The sequence below is a fragment of the Scatophagus argus genome, chromosome 24 (genome assembly GCF_020382885.2).
Source record: "Scatophagus argus isolate fScaArg1 chromosome 24, fScaArg1.pri, whole genome shotgun sequence".
Lineage (NCBI taxonomy): Eukaryota > Metazoa > Chordata > Actinopteri > Scatophagidae > Scatophagus > Scatophagus argus.
The window spans coordinates 2494263-2510497 of NC_058516.1; the positions used below are offsets into that span (position 1 = coordinate 2494263).

A 16235-nucleotide genomic window follows, 5' to 3' on the forward strand; every position below is an offset into this window, starting at 1 on the left:
TTCAGATGTACGAACCGTCTGTAAGGTTAGTTAAAGCCATTTTCTCACTCAGACGTTTCTGTCAAAATAATCGGAAAAAAATTTAAAATTCTGAATAATAACGTTGGAAAAAATTATGAGCACAGGATTCTCTAATTATACTAAGATATAAATAAATGTATGTATCACTTAACTGTTAAATACTTAAGCTAAAAGTAGGGCTAAATTTAACTTTAAAAAATTAAAACTTATTTATCAGTGAGCTAATTTATATCTTGCAAGAAAAATCTATCGAGTAAGAAAAAAAGGTAAAAGTACGGTATTTGGTTTCAAACTTATATTTTCAACATATGCAAATATTGTTTTTAAGATTTTGAATGCAGGACTTTCATATTTTTGCACACCTTTTAGCCTCTAAATAAATGACATAAAAACGGCCTCAAACGTCCCAATTTGCGGTAAGAATATGTTGGAAACATGATGAACAGGGGTCACCATAAGCCCACTATGACTGAGCCCAGCCCCTGGAGGAGTCAGTGATGTGATGTGGCGCGCACCGGGAGGCTGGGACGCGGATCCATCCAGCTGCTGGAAGACGAGCAGGGGCAGGCTGCTTTCGGGACAAACGATGGGAAACCCAAAGCCGAACGCCTCCGAGAGAAGCCACACTTAATGTCACCAGAGCTGCAGTCTGTTGGTGTTCTTCTACATGGAGCAGAGAAGAGATTTGACGCGGACTTCAGCGCTTTGCTGCTGCTGGATCCTCATCAGCTCCGGTGAGTCAGACGGCGTGTTTTCTTCTTGATAAAAACTGGTGAGTTAAACCTGCAGTTTTAAAGGTATTTTAACCTGCTGTGGTTATCACACAGAAACGTCAGTGTGATAATGGGTACGTGAAGGCATCTCCCTACAATCAATGCCTCACTATTTGATCCTAAATCGGTTTTATAACATTCAAAACTTGATTTTACCTTTTTGAATATCATAAAGGCACTCAACAGTAATTAAAAGTCTCCTATTGTCAATCCTGCTGTCACAATAATGTGGTCATAATGCATTATAAGCCCCAGTCAACCTCGAGTTTATGACCATAAGACACTGAAGTTATAATTCATCATGTCACATCCATAATGTTTTATAGTTGATTTACTGCACCAGAAAGCAGACATTATAAAAACAACCACAATGTTTGTCAGTTTACTTTATTATCAGAAGTGTATTTTAAATACTGATTAAAATGTCACGCCTGCTCAGCGCACAGAAGGAAAACATGTGACGAAGCTGCTTGACAGACGCTCAGCAAAAGCGTACACAAACAAACAAACAAACCGAAAACATTATTTTAACAGCCAGGACAACAAACACATCTCAGCGTCTCCAGAAAGCAGGGCTGAATCCGGGGACGTAATCACAGCATGTCGTCTGGTTCTCCTCACCTGCAGCTTCACTTTGCAGCTTGCAAACAGACAACGTAATCACAGAAGCTGGCGTCGCACGCATTTGCACAGTCTGCGCTCTTGGCTCGCTGTTTCTTGCGCAGCCTAATCCCAAATTGGTCGTCGATGATGCCAGGTTGCTTGCCAGGGTGTGAAGCTGTGTGTGTGTGTGTGTGTGTGTGTGTGTGTGTTCGGAGAGCGTGAAGGAGATGCTGCTGGTCGAACAGGAACAGAAGAAGAAGAAGAAGTTTTGGCAGCTTTGTGCACTTTTCATTTAACCTGCAAATCAGATCACAGCAGACACAAGAGGCTGGGGGTTAAAGGAGGTTTAATCCAAGCATGAAATTATGACTAAGAAGGAGGACTCTGAGATCTAAAATCCTGTCCGGTCCTGTCTGTCTGTCTGTCAGTGCTGGCTGAGGACTGGACCCGTGCTGACACTGAGGGCGAGCTCTTCAGGAGGCTGTTTGGGGGCTACAGCAAGTGGACACGTCCGGCGAGGAACATCACAGACGTGGTGATAGTCAAGTTCGGCCTCTCCATCGCCCAGCTGATAGACGTGGTGGGAACACACACACACACACGTTTGTAGATCCTGACCACACATATAAGAGTCTGATAATATGAGTTAACATGTCCTGAACACACCACTCACTGACTGGATTTCTGGCTTCAAAACAGGATGAGAAAAATCAGGTGATGACGACCAACGTGTGGCTCAAACAGGTACAAGAGAAGCCGACCTGTGCACCCGTCCTATGAATACAGAAAACCCAAAGATGTTTGGTCTTAATCTGTGCTTGTGTCGGCAGGAGTGGACTGACTACAAGCTGCAGTGGAGACCCTCCGACTTCGACAACGTGACGTCCATCAGAGTTCCCTCTGAGCTCATCTGGGTGCCGGACATCGTGCTTTACAACAAGTAAAACACACATTAAACACCAAACCACTGCAGTTTGTGCAAATCCTCTTTCACTTCAACAAGCAGAGATCGATATTCTTGTTTATTTATTTAGGTTTAGTCTCAAGAAGTTCTAATTTTTCAGCCTTGATTTCTAGCTTTATTGTAAATTTATGAATATAAAGTAAATCTTCGGATAAACACACACACACCCCTCAGGTGAGGACACACACTGTGCCGAAACAGGCACGACTTTGAATGTCTGTGGGCGGGAATTATCTGTAGTGATCAATTACCTGCTTGATCCATAACAATGTGCTCATGAGGGCGGGAAGGTCGCTGGTCCCACAGCACTTCTGAACACCCCTGCATACCAACTGGAAACACATGCAAATGATCCTGGTGAATAAACGACCTCGATTCTGAGGCGGCTGCACAGCGATCTTGCATCACACAGTTTTAGTCTGGTTTCCTCCCCTCAGGGCCCGGGGGAAGTGTTAATCCTGAAATTTGTCTGGATGGAGACGAAACCTTCTCCCCCTTCAGCTTAAGTGAGCTTGCATCATGCGTGCGGCGTCGTTAACATTCACTGATCAATTATTAAGCATTGGCTGCGTAAAGGGGAACAGCTCGAGGTTTACTCCTTCACCTTCTGAGCTGGAGAAACTTGGGAGCTTTGCTGAACAAAAACAACTGAAATATCAACCCGCTGCATCCAAACAACATTGGTGTCAGTTCTTTTTGTCTCTTGTCAGTTTTCAGTATGTTCGTGCTTTCTCTTTATCAATGCCACGCTTCTGATTCTCCCAGTGCAGACGGAGATTTTGCCGTCACCCACATGACCAAGGCCCACCTGTTTCACACGGGTCGTGTCCGCTGGGTGCCCCCGGCCATCTACAAGTCCTCCTGCTCCATCGACGTCACCTTCTTCCCTTTCGACCAGCAGAGCTGCAAGATGAAGTTCGGCTCCTGGACGTACGACCGCGCCAAGATCGACCTGGAGCCCTTTGAGAACACGGTGGACCTCAAGGTGGAACGGGTGGATGCCTCTTCTGCTCCATCCTTTCTTCTCTCCATTGAGTCTGTGCCAGTTTTGTCCACTCTGTGGTTCACGGATGCTCTTCCGTATTTCTTACTTCGATCAAGAGTGAAATATCTTGGCACCAGTTGAATGGATTGCCATGAAATTTGGCACAGACATTTGTGATTCTGCGAGAGGATCCATCCTCCGGGGACCATGAATATCGATACAAAATTTCATGGCAATCCAGCAAGAGGTTCCTCAGATGTTTCAGTGTGGACAGAAGCGTTGAGCCACATTGTTTGGCTAAAAATAAATCTCATTTGTAGGATTACTGGGAGAGCGGCGAGTGGGCGATCGTCAACGCAGTGGGCACCTACAACACCAAGAAGTACGACTGCTGCCACGAGATCTACCCCGACATCACCTACTATTTCGTCATCCGCCGACTCCCGTTGTTCTACACCATCAACCTCATCATCCCCTGCCTCCTCATCTCCTGCCTCACCGTCCTGGTCTTCTACCTCCCGTCGGACTGCGGAGAGAAAATCACTTTGTGCATCTCGGTGCTGCTCTCGCTCACCGTCTTCCTGCTGCTCATCACCGAGATCATCCCGTCAACGTCGCTGGTCATACCTCTGATCGGGGAGTACCTGCTCTTCACCATGATCTTCGTCACGCTGTCCATCGTCATCACCGTCTTCGTGCTGAACGTGCACCACCGGTCGTCAGTGACTCACACCATGCCACGGTGGGTTCGGAGGTTTTTCCTCTGTGCTGTGCCACGGTGGCTGTGCATGAAGCGTCCAGACCACGGCCTCAGGTCTGCGAGGTAGGAGAGCAACAAAGGTCGCCATGTTTGCTGTGCAGGAATGCTAAAATATTCTGACAAAAAATAAAATAAAATAAATTCAGTTTTCTCTGGATTAACTGACCAAAGTACCTGGCATCCACCATTTATTCTATATATTTGCATTAGATTAGTTTTTATTCAACATTTTAAATAATCAAACAAATACCTTTTGTTTACATCAGATTTCACCTTGCATTGATCCTTGCTTCTACTTTTCTACTTTTTCTGGCAACATAAAACCTTACAAAGTAACTTCTCTTAGAAAACAAAAACAGTTAAACCGAACCCCCTTAACGTGGTATTCCTGACAGCGCTTTCAAAGGCCAAGCCCAGTCGGCGCTGACACAAAACCCTCTGACACAGCTGGAGTTACCAGAACAGACACTAATAGTTTAAAAAAACCGTTTTAACCTTCTATGTGTGAGAGCCTCCTCAGGATTGGAAGGCTTGATTGAGTGTTGCTCCAATCAGAATCTTCAGCGGGCGAGGAGGAAATTGGGTGGGCGGGGCCTCTAAAGTTTAGCCCAATCATACACTGGGGACCGCACATCCTAATTAAGCAATCCATTTTAACCGTCTATGTGTGAGAGCCTCCTCAGGATTGGAAGGCTTGATTGAGTGTTGCTCCAATCAGAATCTTCAGCGGGCTAGGAGGAGATTGGGTGGGCGGGGCCTCTAAAGCCCAATCATACACTGGGGACCGCACATTCTGCGAAAAAACGCGACACAGCCAAGCTTTATGTTAGCGAACTTCACAAAATCCAAAACCACAGTGAGAAATAATGATTATAACGAGGGAGGTGAAAAAGTTTGTCTTTGTTAACTTGGACAAATTGTAAAGCTTGCTAAAGTATATTTAAATATTGAACTCAAGATTTACATCAAAGTTAAATAAAATTGTGTCGATGTTGTCTGTGGTTAACGCCACTTCTTAGCAGCAATACCGGCCGTGTCAAACGAATACTGACAGCAATTCAGGGCAAAGACTTCATTCAGCAGTATAACTGCAGAAACACCTGTTATCACTCACAAAGTTTATTACACATTTTAATCCTGAACGTAATCTTCTCTGGACCAGGACAAAAGACAGTCACCCTCACGAGGTGGAAAACCCCAACTCTGAGATTTGTTAGGCAATTAATCTTGCTTCGCAGTGTACCCCTCTGGTGTTAACTAATCCTGGTCCAGTCCCAGATAGCCAAATAAATACTGTGAACAACACTTAAGTTTCGAGAAAAACCAAACCGGCTTCTCTGCGCAAGCGCCTCCCAGGGATTGGAGAGCTGTAATTGAGTGCCCCTCCAATCAGAATTTTCAGCTGCCTAAGAACTCTATAAAGTGATCGGAGCCTCTAAAATTTAGACCAATCATACACTGGGGACCACACATCCTAATTAAACAAGCCGTTTTAACCTTCTATGTGTGAGAGCCTCCTCAGGATTGGAAGGCTTGATTGGGTGTTGCTCCAATCAGAATCTTCAGCGGGCTAGGAGGAGATTGGGTGGGCGGGGCCTCTAAAGCCCAATCATACACTGGGGACCGCACATTCTGCGAAACAAACGCGACATAGCCAAGTTTTATGTTAGCGAACTTCACAAAATCCAAAACCACAGTGAGAAATAATGATTATAACGCGGGAGGTGAACGAGTTTCTTTGTTAACTTGGACAAAGTGTAAAGCTTGCTAAAGTATATTTAAATATTGTACTCAAGATTTACATCAAAGTTAAATAAAATTGTGTCGATGTTACCGGCCGTGTCAAACGAATACTGACAGCAATTCAGGGCAAAGACTTCATTCAGCAATATAACTGCAGAAACACCTGTTATCACTCACCAAGTTTATTACACATTTTAATCCTGAACGTAATCTTCTCTGGACCAGGACATAAGAGAGTCACCCTCACGAGGTGGAAAACCCCAACTCTGAAAGTTGTTAAACAATCTTGCTTCGTAGTGTAGCCCTCTGGTGTTTCTAGACAGAGTGTCTCTTTCACGTGTAATCTAATCCTGGTCCAGTCCCAGATAGCCAAACAAATACTGTGAACGACACTTAAATTAACAGAACAACCAAACCGACTTCTCTGCGCAAGCGCCTTCCAGGGATTGGAGAGCTTTAATTGAGTGCCGCTCCAATCAGAATTTTCAGCTGCCTAAGAAATCTATAAAGCGAGCGGAGCCTCTAAAAGTTAGACCAATCATACACTGGGGACCACACATCCTAATTAATATGCAATACAGGCTTGTCCGCGAGTTTTCCACACCCGTTCATTTGTTGTCTCTAAAGCTAACAATGCTTTAGAGACAAGCGGAGTTAAATAACAGTAAGTTTGCAAGTTGAATAGTCAAATCAATAAACAGAAAGACTCCTGTGTGTTCATCACTACGAGTGATCCCTTCACACACAGAGACAATCACTCGATAAACCGTGAATAAAAATACTGATTAGAGCAGAGTTTCATCAAAACTTCACCACTTGGAGGTTTTTGTAGATGAACATTTGGTTTGAAGTTGGCACTTTAACTCATACTGATAATGAAAAATGTCTGCTCTCTGACGTATCTCAGGCGGCGTCACCTGAGCGATGACCTCCTTCCTGTCCGGACTTCAGGCCCCTCCCACAGGACATCCACCTGGCTCTCGCGGGAGTCTGACATCGATCTCCATGAAATCCACCTCTGCGATCTTCACGGTGACCTGAGCAGAGATCATCCGGGGAGGTTTGGGGCGAAGATGGATGCTCTGAGGATTTCTGCCCTCTCTCCTTCTTCCCCTCGATGCCTCGGTTACACCCTCCTCCCTCAGAGACACTCAGCGCCCAGCTTGGACTGGGGGGCCCCTCCTGTGAGCCCGCCGGCCTCTGTTCTGTCTCCTGCGGTGGTGTCGGCCCTGGAGGGGGTCACCTACATCGCAGAGCACCTCAGGGCGGAGGATGCAGACTTCTCTGTGCGTGCTGATGATTGTTATTATCTTGTCTCATGAAGTCTCAGCTGTTTGTCCAGACATTCACAGTCTCCTCCTCTTCCTCTTCTCTGCCTCTGCAGGTGAAGGAGGACTGGAAGTACGTGGCCATGGTCGTGGACCGGATCTTCCTGTGGATGTTCATTATCGTGTGTCTGCTGGGGACAGTCGGACTCTTCCTGCCTCCGTGGCTCTCTGGGATGTTTTAGAACCAAATTAAAGAAACATCAAGCCCTTACAATGATGAATCAATTATTGAGGCAAAGTGGAGAGGAAGGAAGGGATTTTTTTTTTTGAGCTTTTCACAAATCTGATGCAACTCGCTAAAATACATGCAGGATTTTTTTCTTTTACTAGCAACAAGTACAATCAGGGCTTCAACTAACAGTTACTTTCATGATCAGTTAACGGGCCTTTTTACCTTACGGAAAGCTTTTAATTCAAGTTAGAAATTGTTGCTTTTCTCTACTAATCTGCTGAGTGGATTAAAACTTCACTTTGTCCAATTTTGTCTCCTGTCTTTTACTCAGTGTGTCTTTGGCTCTCGGCAGCTGTAGTTTCTTTTCTTTCAGATGGACGCACGGTGGATTTGCAACAAACTTAGGCTGCGTGAAAGAATAAAAATGTAAATCGTGACTCTTTCAGCTGCAGAGTGAAGGGCCTGGACACATGAGATGCCATCCAGTCACCCACGAAGCTCAGAGATGAAGATGAAGATGAAGAATAATGAGTCTATTGATATGAACTATTAAGGGCCCGATTGGCTAATTACACTGAATCAAAGTGGCTGTCAGTCATGAGATAAAAGCAGCATCTCTGCTGTTATCATCAATATGAAATATTCAGGCCAGCCAGCGTGTCCACTGTGTCCCGTGGATCATCCCGAACATCCAGTTTGAACTTTTCTCTTGTGAAAATGAGACAACTTCTCACTTGATTTATGACCTCAGCAAACAGTCGCCCGATGAGTTTCGATCTATCAGGATGTCCTCTCCGGCTCCGCCTTCTCATCCAAATACGGTCACCTGATGGCGACAGTCGTCATGCAAAACTCGAGCCTTCAGAACGGTGCTGCACAAACCAAAAATCAAGTCAACACAAACAAGAGCTGTTCTCCCAAACACGGGATGTGGTGCACATTAAGTCATCGGCCACGCTGCTCAGCAAAGACAAGACGTTAATGTTAAAGCTTTAGCGATGGCACAGTGAACAATCAGCAATAAAAGGGTTTGAGTAGAAGAGAGATCCAACCAGAATGCATCAGAGATCCATCCATCCATCAAGCCAGATGAGATGTGAAATCTCTCCAGTGAGTTTAGGGTTCACACCAAAACTAAAACCCAAGGAAGGCACCCAGAGACAACACAACGAATGTTATCATCATGTAAGCTTCTCACCCAAACAAATATGTTTTGCCTTCACCACCATTTTGACAGCTTTAATCTAATCAACAAATTCTGCGTTTACTTTGGAAGTCACATTTGACCAGTTCCTCCCCAACACCAGCTGCAGGCAGACTTTTGTGGCTTCCTCACTGCCTCTCTTGGCACCAGTCCCATCAGGCATGTGGTGAGCATTTGTTCATCACAGGACTTTTCCTGGAAAATGACGGTATGGGCGGACGTGAGCGCGTGCAGCATCGCATCGATGACCATGTCGACATGAAGTACTTGTTGGCCAGCTCGACGTACTGCCGGTTAAATATCTGCTTCTGGTCCTCATCTAACTTTTCCCAATCAAAACCTGTTTTCATCTTCAGGATGTTGGTGGCTTGGCCGAAGCTTCCCGGCTGGATGATGCTGACCTGAAAGCGGAGGACTGGGTTACTCTCATGTGAAGACATCATCTCACAGGATTCATGTGGGGTTTTTTGCAACTTCACCGCACCTTCATACCAAAACTGGCCATTTCCACCCTCAGGCAGTCGACAAACGCCTCCAGTCCTCTCTTCGACACGCTGTAAGCTGCCATGTTCAGGCAGTTGAAGAAGGAAAAGATGCTCGATGTGTAGACCATCCGGCCTGTTTCAGTCGGAGAACACACAAGATCCTTTTTAACCATCACTCCAATCAGAATGAGCAGTGACAGCGACATGTGGCCGAACTCTCAGCTGACCTTTGGTGGCACGAACCAGCGGCAGAAAGGCGATCGAGGTCCTGATGGAGCCGAACAGGTTGATGTCCGCCATGTTGCGAAAGTCTTCGATGGTGCTCCATTCGATCTCGGCCCAGTCTGAGATTCCAGCGTTGTTCACGACCGCCCACAGGCCTGACGAAGCACAGAAGTCACAAGATGTAAGTGACGATGGGACACATGAAATAAACGTCTGTGAGTTGAGTGCAGATGCATCATTGAGGTCTTTTTTAATGTCTAAATGAGTTTATGTGCAAATCAAACGTTCCTAACTGGACTTTAAGCTCATTTTGACTCATACAAAACTGAATTTGGATTTCCAAAGTCCAGACTTTAACATCCTTTGATCCAAATTTTTTTTGGTTTTAGGGTCCAAACATTTCATCTGTCGGTTAACCTCCTTTTCGAGCTGAATTGAGCTTCCATACACATGAAAGCTGATTACAGGAGAAACTGGGTCATTTTTTCTGACAGCGTGTTCAACTCTCACCTTTCTCTGGCAGGTTCTCCTGGACCGTCTTCTTCGCCTGCTGCACCTCCTCATCGCTGGTGACGTCCAGCTTGAGGATTTTCAGATTATGGGAGCTCTGTCTGGCCAGGCTCTGGGCGCCGGCTCCTTGTGGGAATAAACACCCAGCGAAGACCACAAACCCTTTGCGGTCCAAACTTTGAGCCAGCTGGTGCCCGAAGCCGCTGTCGCAGCCCGTTATCAGCACAGCGTAGCCGTTACCGTCCTGCACGCGGCCGCAGCTGTGGCGGGAAACCAGCTTGGCAAAGGCGAAGAGCAGCAAGGCAGAGAGGGAGAGGATGCCAACGATTTGGCCGATGAAGAGAGACGTGTGCATGCTGCTCGGTGTCTCCGTTTGTGGACGGTCTGCTGGTGCTTCCCATTGCACAATATAAGCCTGCTGACAACACAGCAAGTTCATTGTGAGGGATGTTTGTTGACCCTGAAGTGTGTGAGGGTGACATTCACGCAATTTGTTCAGGTTTTCCATGTGACATAAAAAGGCAATTCTGTTGTGGAGGAGGAGCATCAGCTGTGTTGGTTCTTACTGGAAAAGGTGGGCCAAAAGTTTGCCTGGAAATGCCAAACTGACTCAGCAAAGTGACGGGGCCTCCATCTTTTGACTTTTACTCGACGAGAACAGTTTGACTCTCGTGTAATCTTAACCAGACCCCTCGACTTACTGCACTGGGCCACATTTTAAGTGCTGTGTCACCACTCAGAGGGAAGCCACTCATGAGCCGGCTCAGCCGAGGAGGACGCCGTGAACGTTAACTTCCTGTGCTGTCATGTAGATGCACGTTTCCATGGTGATAAAGTGGAGCTCAGTGGAAAGAAAACAGATGTTGTTCATTTGAAAAACCTCCCCTTTTCAAACCAGGATCAATTTTGAAAATTTATTTAAGCTTTCTATTTTGACAAGTCATAATACATGGCAACATTCACACCTTCACAGATGCTGTCAGACTGACAAAGTAAAATAAAACTCAAGTTAAATACCAGATGTACTGCACAGCATGTTGACGGAACAAACAGCTAAAAAAAACCAAAACAAAAGCAGATAAACACAGCGATGAGCATGGACACCAGCAGTGAGCCTGAAGTAAGATGCTTTTCACTTCAGCAGAGGTCACATTTGGTGGAGCTGTGGTAAGTTCTCCTGGTGCAGAGGAGTCATGACTCCCCCTGGTGGTACACACTGGTCACTGCAGAGAGACGGGATGAAGTACAAACACAAACTTTGTCCTCACTGAAGGAATCATCACAGGCTTGTGGAGAAATTCAGATTTCCAAATGTGGTTTCTGATTTGATTGTCTCTCAGCACAACCTGTTGATGCCACGTTGGCTCTTGAAAATTAAAAAGTGAAAAAGCAGATTGGTGTGAATCATAAGCAGTGAAAACAAGTTGCATAGAAACAAAACGTGGAGTGAAGAGCTGCAGCTGCAAACACACTTTCATGTCGCACACTGAAGGTTTCCCATATTTATTTATTTATTTATTTTCAGATTTTATTGGAGTTGAACGTTTGTGTGGTCGATACTGAACACATCAGTGCGGGATCAGGGGGACCAGAAATAAAAAGCCAAAAGAGCTCGACTCTTCTGCTGCCAGAGGAAACATTCTTGGCTTTCGAAGTGTGATGCACAAGGTGGCATACGCAACTCATACAGCATCTACAGACAGTTATTACACTCAGGAAGGTGCAAACATGTTTTATTAGTGTGACACTGAGTCACTGAGTAAGCCTATAAAATAAATCTAATCTAAAACAGCAACCAGGTGACATGAGGCCAAACCGTTGATGGACACAGTATCTTGATTGTACCCAGTGTGATTACAGTAGCCATACTGTCCAATCATAGCGCTTCATAACTTCCTGGGGCTCTCTGTGGTCCAGTCAGGTTTCGACCTTCCCGTAGGTGCCGTCGGGCGGTCGGTAGTGTTTGGGGAAGGCCTTGAGTTGCAGGGAGTTAAAGGCGTACTTTCGGCATCCAACGTTCTTCACAGTGTTTTCTCTTCTGCAGCCCTCGCTGAGGAGACAGAACGGGGATGGGGGGTGTGGGGGGTTTGGGGGTTAAATAATCCATAAAATCAAATGATAAAATGCAGACAGAAGGAGCGACTCAGCATGCTGTTGCTGCAGTTCCAGCTGGCTGCCACTAGAGGTCAGCAAAGACTTTTCCAAACTGCTTCAAACTGAATGAGGAGCAAAACACACACGCACACACACACACACACAGCAAAACAAACATGGTAGAAAAGCTTATGGCTTTTGAGAGATGGCACAGCTGAGGTCAAAGAGGAGAAAGGACGCAAAAAAGTGAACGAGAACAACAAGCAAGCCCTTAAAAACCACAAAACGCCACCAGAGTCTGTTGATGTTCTGCCGGAGCAGGCAGAAAAGGTTTATTACAGCAGGAGCTCAGGGGCACACTGACCGGAGGTCTTCTTGGGTTTGTCGTACATTTAGAGTAACATGGGACGCAGCCAGGCTGAAGCTTTTGGACATTTGACTGCTGCGAGCGTCTCGGAGGGAAAAGCACTGACTGCTAAATGTGGAAAAGAAGCACAAATAAAGACAGCGGAACATCACTGATTTTCTGTGGCTTGCTGACCTGGGATCTGCCTGAGGATTACTACTTTTAACACCAAGAAGAACGAAGCCAGTGTAAATCGAGACTTAAAATACCTTTAAAGGGCTTCCCAAACATTTTCTATACAAATCAAAAATGCCCCCCACAAAAAAAATGAAGCTAAAAGTTAACATTTTTAATTGAACACTTGAACACTGACCGAAATAATCGGTAATTATGTTCCGAGTAACACAGTGAGTCTCAGTTCACACGATAAACGTGACCGTTAACGAGTAACTCGCTCACATGAGAAGGTTACAAGCACGAGAGGCGATGACAAATCGATCCGAACGTTACAGCGAACTCACACAGACACACTGAGCTGCGAGATAAAGTGACGACAGCATGACAGCTATGGCACAAGCATGACAGTCACATTGTATAGATAAGTTTATATGTGCTCTGCTTTGGGATAAAGACAATAAATATAAAGCAAATGTTAGCATTTAGGCAATACAAGCGTTCAAATACAGTTTCTGTACAGGGATACAAATATACTCTCTGGTACGTCTGGAGTCAAAGGATTACAAAACAAAAGAAGAAAGTGGCGTCAAGACTTTTTTCTTCTTTCTCTGTAAGGTCAACGATATTATGACTTTTAATTAATATGTTTTTTTTTAGGAAGCACTTTAGTGTACTTAAATGACCGTTAAGGGTCATCGTAAAGTGAAAATATGACTTCACTGGAACAAGTTTTCATTTACGTAAAACAATCTCCGTTCTCTCACATCCACGCTGCTCAGTGATTATTTAATTAATATATTTGTTTATTAGATGCATTTCTATCTTTATATTTACTTTTAAATAACTGAGTTAAACTTCTCTCTCACAGAGGTAGCTCTAAAATGATAATGATAAATAAATAAAGGCATAAGGACATAAGGAGTGAGTGATAAATTAAAGGAGCAGTTTAACATTTTGGGACAATTGCTTATTCACTTATTTTGTGAATACTCCTGACACAAGCCTGCATGTCACGACAGAAATACAAGTCTTGAGCTTCTACTGACTGGTCAATTCAAAAAGAAGCACTGCAAACCCGATTGGAGCGAAGGAAACCAAAGGGAGACGCTCCAGTCTGTGTGTGGCCCGTGTGTTTGAGCGTTTAGGGGTCATGAGAGCAGCTAAACTCCCAAAGGAGGCTATTTTGGTCTGATCCATTTCCTTACTGGGTCGATCTTAATGAGACGGAGCCTCGAAAACTCCGGGGAGGCGACTGATGCTTTAGTTTATCGTCACAGAATGAGATATTGATTTTGGCAATGCAGGTTTCCAGTGCGTAATGCAAGCTGAAAACTCTTCTTGTATTTCGGTATGACGAGTGCATTACAGTGCATATGACAGACACAGTCAGGCGATCAATCCTGAAATCAATCCTGCAAACCTGAATTCACCTGATAAAAACCTGACTGAAGCATTTGGCACAAGCACGGAGCCGTCATTCATTCATCTTAACAGAGACAAAGTTGACTCACGTCATCCACCAAATATAAAGCTAACAGTAACTGCTATAGCTGCGATCTGTGCCAGTTTGTCACCACGACAAACACCTGGACACATGTTAAATGGTACACATAAATGCTCTAAAGGGTGCAGAACCGACAGTCCTACGCTGCATAATCGGACACGTGTCCCCTGAATGTCCTACGAATGTCCGCACATTCCAACATGAGCCAATTAGAAACTGCATCCTGAAAACACAAAAGATTCCACTTTGTCAATTGGCGAGACAGAGCTGATCTTCACTGCATTGGCATAAAAAAGCTGAGGAGCAGATGTGGGTCGACTCACGGGACTTACTGGATCTGATGCTCCGCACTGGGACCAATTTGAGGGACTGAAAAGCGCCGGTCGCTGGCTGCTACTGACCTCAGGGCAGGTAAAAGCAGACGCTTGAGCTCAGGGAGTGAAATGAACAAAAGTGCTTTTACAGATGAGCTGAACCCATAAAAGACACGCCAGCCAGGACAAAAGAGCTTACGGTGTCGTGACCGGGAAAAAGCCCAGGAGGCAACATGAACTTCTTTGTTTAATCATGGGAAGCTTATCTTTCGTTTGGACAAAACTGCTCAAATCTTGCTGTTTTCAGATGATGTTGTTGTGCACGCAGGATCGATGGATAACTCAATCCCTGCCCGGAATCAGATCACATAGAGGAAATCTGCATGTGCAGCTGCCTGACTCTGCTACAATGTGCTGCCCTTCAGTCATGCGTGTTGTCACGGGACCTGATCCCCTGAGCTTTCTGCTCTGTTCGTTTGCTCATGTAAGGTATGCAAGGTATTTAAAATAGTTTGAGCAAGATGAAAAGGTGGAGTGCAGGAAATGCTGTTTGTGCAGTCGCGTTAGTGTGGCTGAAGTTAGAAAACAGGGCTGTAATTGATGAAGTTGATAATTTGTAGAGTAAACAGAACCGCTCGTAAGTCAGAGCTGACCCAGATCTGCTGGAAAGTGCACAGGCTGAAGTGGAAGCAAAGAAAAACCTCCTTCTATACAACCTGGAAAAGCAGGAAGACCCAAACAAATAAAAAGAGCAAATACTGCCTGGAAAAATATACATTAAGCCAAAAGTAGCTGACTTAAATTTTGGCACCAAATAAAAGCTTTCCGCCACTTTAGCTTCTAAGGTGCAGCAGCAAATGGAAGACAAAGATAAATGAAGAAAGCTGCTTGTGCAAAGCTTAAATTACCTCTCAGTTTCATTTGTAACAGCTACTGTCAACAATAACACATTCCTGAAACCAAGACTCATACATAATCTGCTCACTCTCTATGCATATTCACAACCCAGGTGTCATTTACAGCCTGTGATTCACAAATACACAAACTGTCAGTTGGTGTTTTCTTTGTGTTGTGTTAAAACAGTGAAGAGTAACGAACCACTGGAACAAGATCTGCAGAGGAGTCAGTTTACTCATCTGACACTCAGCGGAGTAACCAGACTGACCGTGACACGACTGACTACTGAACTGCAACAAACGACTTGACGGCTTTTCTATTAATGCGGCTTTTCTGTGCGGACAGAAAGCTTTACAAAAACTACCTGAAAACACGACACCTGAACTGCACCTCTCGCCGGCTTAGTGTGGATGCAGCCTCCATGTCAAACCTATGGAAGCTCTGGAGCCTCATCAAGCAAATCATCGTTACCAATACTGAGACAAAATAACTGTGTTTACGATACTTTTCCGGGGCCAACCATGTGCAGTTTTTCAAAACAGGAACGAGGGCAGAGCTTTGGCCTTGAGAACCGGGGCATCAGTTGTGTTCAGGCCCTCGTCGGGGTGGGGCAGTGTGTCCTCGCTGCACAGTATTCCACACACACTCACAGGACGGCGGCACAGTTTCAGGAGTCAGAGTCCAGTATTCACATCCACGTTCGCTCTGCTTTCAGTCAGCCGCTCCCAGCAGAGAGCTGCTCGCTCAGCTGCAGCGGAGTTTGGCCAGGAAATAGGCCACGCTGAGGAAGATCCACACCACCAGGAGGTTCGGGCTGAGAGCCAGCAGGGGCAGCGAGTACAGGAGGCTGGGGTCCAGCCGGAAGTCCCGCACCGGCAGCAAGCCGCTCAGGTTCTTCTGGATCACCCCCTCCCTCGTCCCAATGCTGCCGAGTCACAGGAGGCGGGAGGAAGGGGAGGAGGCGTGGAGCAGCAAAAACAACAGGAAAAGGTTGGAGGGAGGTGGCGGAGCAGAGCGGAGGGAGGTGGAAAGTGCAAATGAAAGGAAGAGGAGAAATGAGATGGAAAGAGATGAAGAAAGAGAATAAGGGGGGTGAGGGGAAAAAGAGATGAGAAGAGGAAGGGGGGAAG

The 16235-nt window shown here is 45.5% G+C and overlaps 3 protein-coding genes and 1 long non-coding RNA gene across 22 annotated transcripts in view; 1 reads left to right on the forward strand and 3 right to left on the reverse strand.

The window, feature by feature from the left end:
* Positions 1 to 443: 443 nt before the first annotated feature.
* Positions 444 to 7656, forward strand: LOC124055698 (neuronal acetylcholine receptor subunit alpha-2-like). Its single transcript, XM_046382755.1, has 8 exons — positions 444 to 755; positions 1826 to 1977; positions 2097 to 2141; positions 2228 to 2337; positions 3127 to 3346; positions 3667 to 4169; positions 6757 to 7135; positions 7234 to 7656. The coding sequence occupies exons 1-8, from the start codon at positions 689 to 691 to the stop codon at positions 7357 to 7359; spliced, it is 1602 nt and encodes a 533-aa protein (XP_046238711.1). The 5' UTR covers positions 444 to 688; the 3' UTR covers positions 7360 to 7656.
* LOC124055699 lies at positions 1830 to 4800 on the reverse strand. Of its 5 annotated transcripts, none has more exons than XR_006842768.1 (6): positions 4380 to 4800; positions 3974 to 4162; positions 3769 to 3872; positions 2613 to 2693; positions 2071 to 2171; positions 1830 to 1965 (listed from the first exon to the last, which is right to left on the reverse strand). It is a non-coding gene; the product is annotated as an uncharacterized LOC124055699 (long non-coding RNA). The 5 variants fall into 5 exon arrangements; XR_006842766.1 differs by having other exon boundaries at positions 3170 to 3872; XR_006842765.1 differs by having other exon boundaries at positions 2071 to 2326; positions 3170 to 3872.
* Positions 7657 to 8625: 969 nt separating the features above from the next.
* On the reverse strand, positions 8626 to 10553 carry zgc:113142 (uncharacterized protein LOC503524 homolog). The gene is given in 5 exon segments (XM_046382927.1): positions 8626 to 8810; positions 8813 to 8954; positions 9038 to 9171; positions 9266 to 9418; positions 9774 to 10553. Coding segments are annotated over 5 exon segments (1161 nt in total). The 5' UTR covers positions 10321 to 10553.
* A 120-nt stretch (positions 10554 to 10673) lies between these two features.
* The window catches only part of LOC124055355 (inositol polyphosphate-4-phosphatase type I A-like), a 35459-nt gene continuing 29897 nt past the window's right edge, over positions 10674 to 16235 (reverse strand). For 10 of the 15 annotated variants that reach the window (XM_046382124.1, XM_046382118.1, XM_046382123.1 and 7 more), the window contains one exon: positions 12991 to 16030. In XM_046382124.1, coding sequence (XP_046238080.1) covers positions 15850 to 16030 — 181 coding nt within the window. In that variant the 3' untranslated portion in view covers positions 12991 to 15849. Of the gene's footprint in view, positions 11824 to 11852; positions 12343 to 12990; positions 16031 to 16235 lie in introns of those variants that run through there. The other 5 variants (XM_046382128.1, XM_046382127.1, XM_046382126.1 and 2 more) reach the window with 2 other exon arrangements.

Coding starts and splice junctions, on each gene's coding strand:
- LOC124055698 (XM_046382755.1), top strand. CDS start 689: ATGGAGCAGAGAAGAGATTTGACGCGGACTTCAGCGCTTTGCTGCTGC. Junction 2,338..3,126: donor GACATCGTGCTTTACAACAA/GTAAAACACACA, acceptor TGATTCTCCCAG/TGCAGACGGAGATTTTGCCG. Junction 7,136..7,233: donor CGGAGGATGCAGACTTCTCT/GTGCGTGCTGAT, acceptor CTGCCTCTGCAG/GTGAAGGAGGACTGGAAGTA.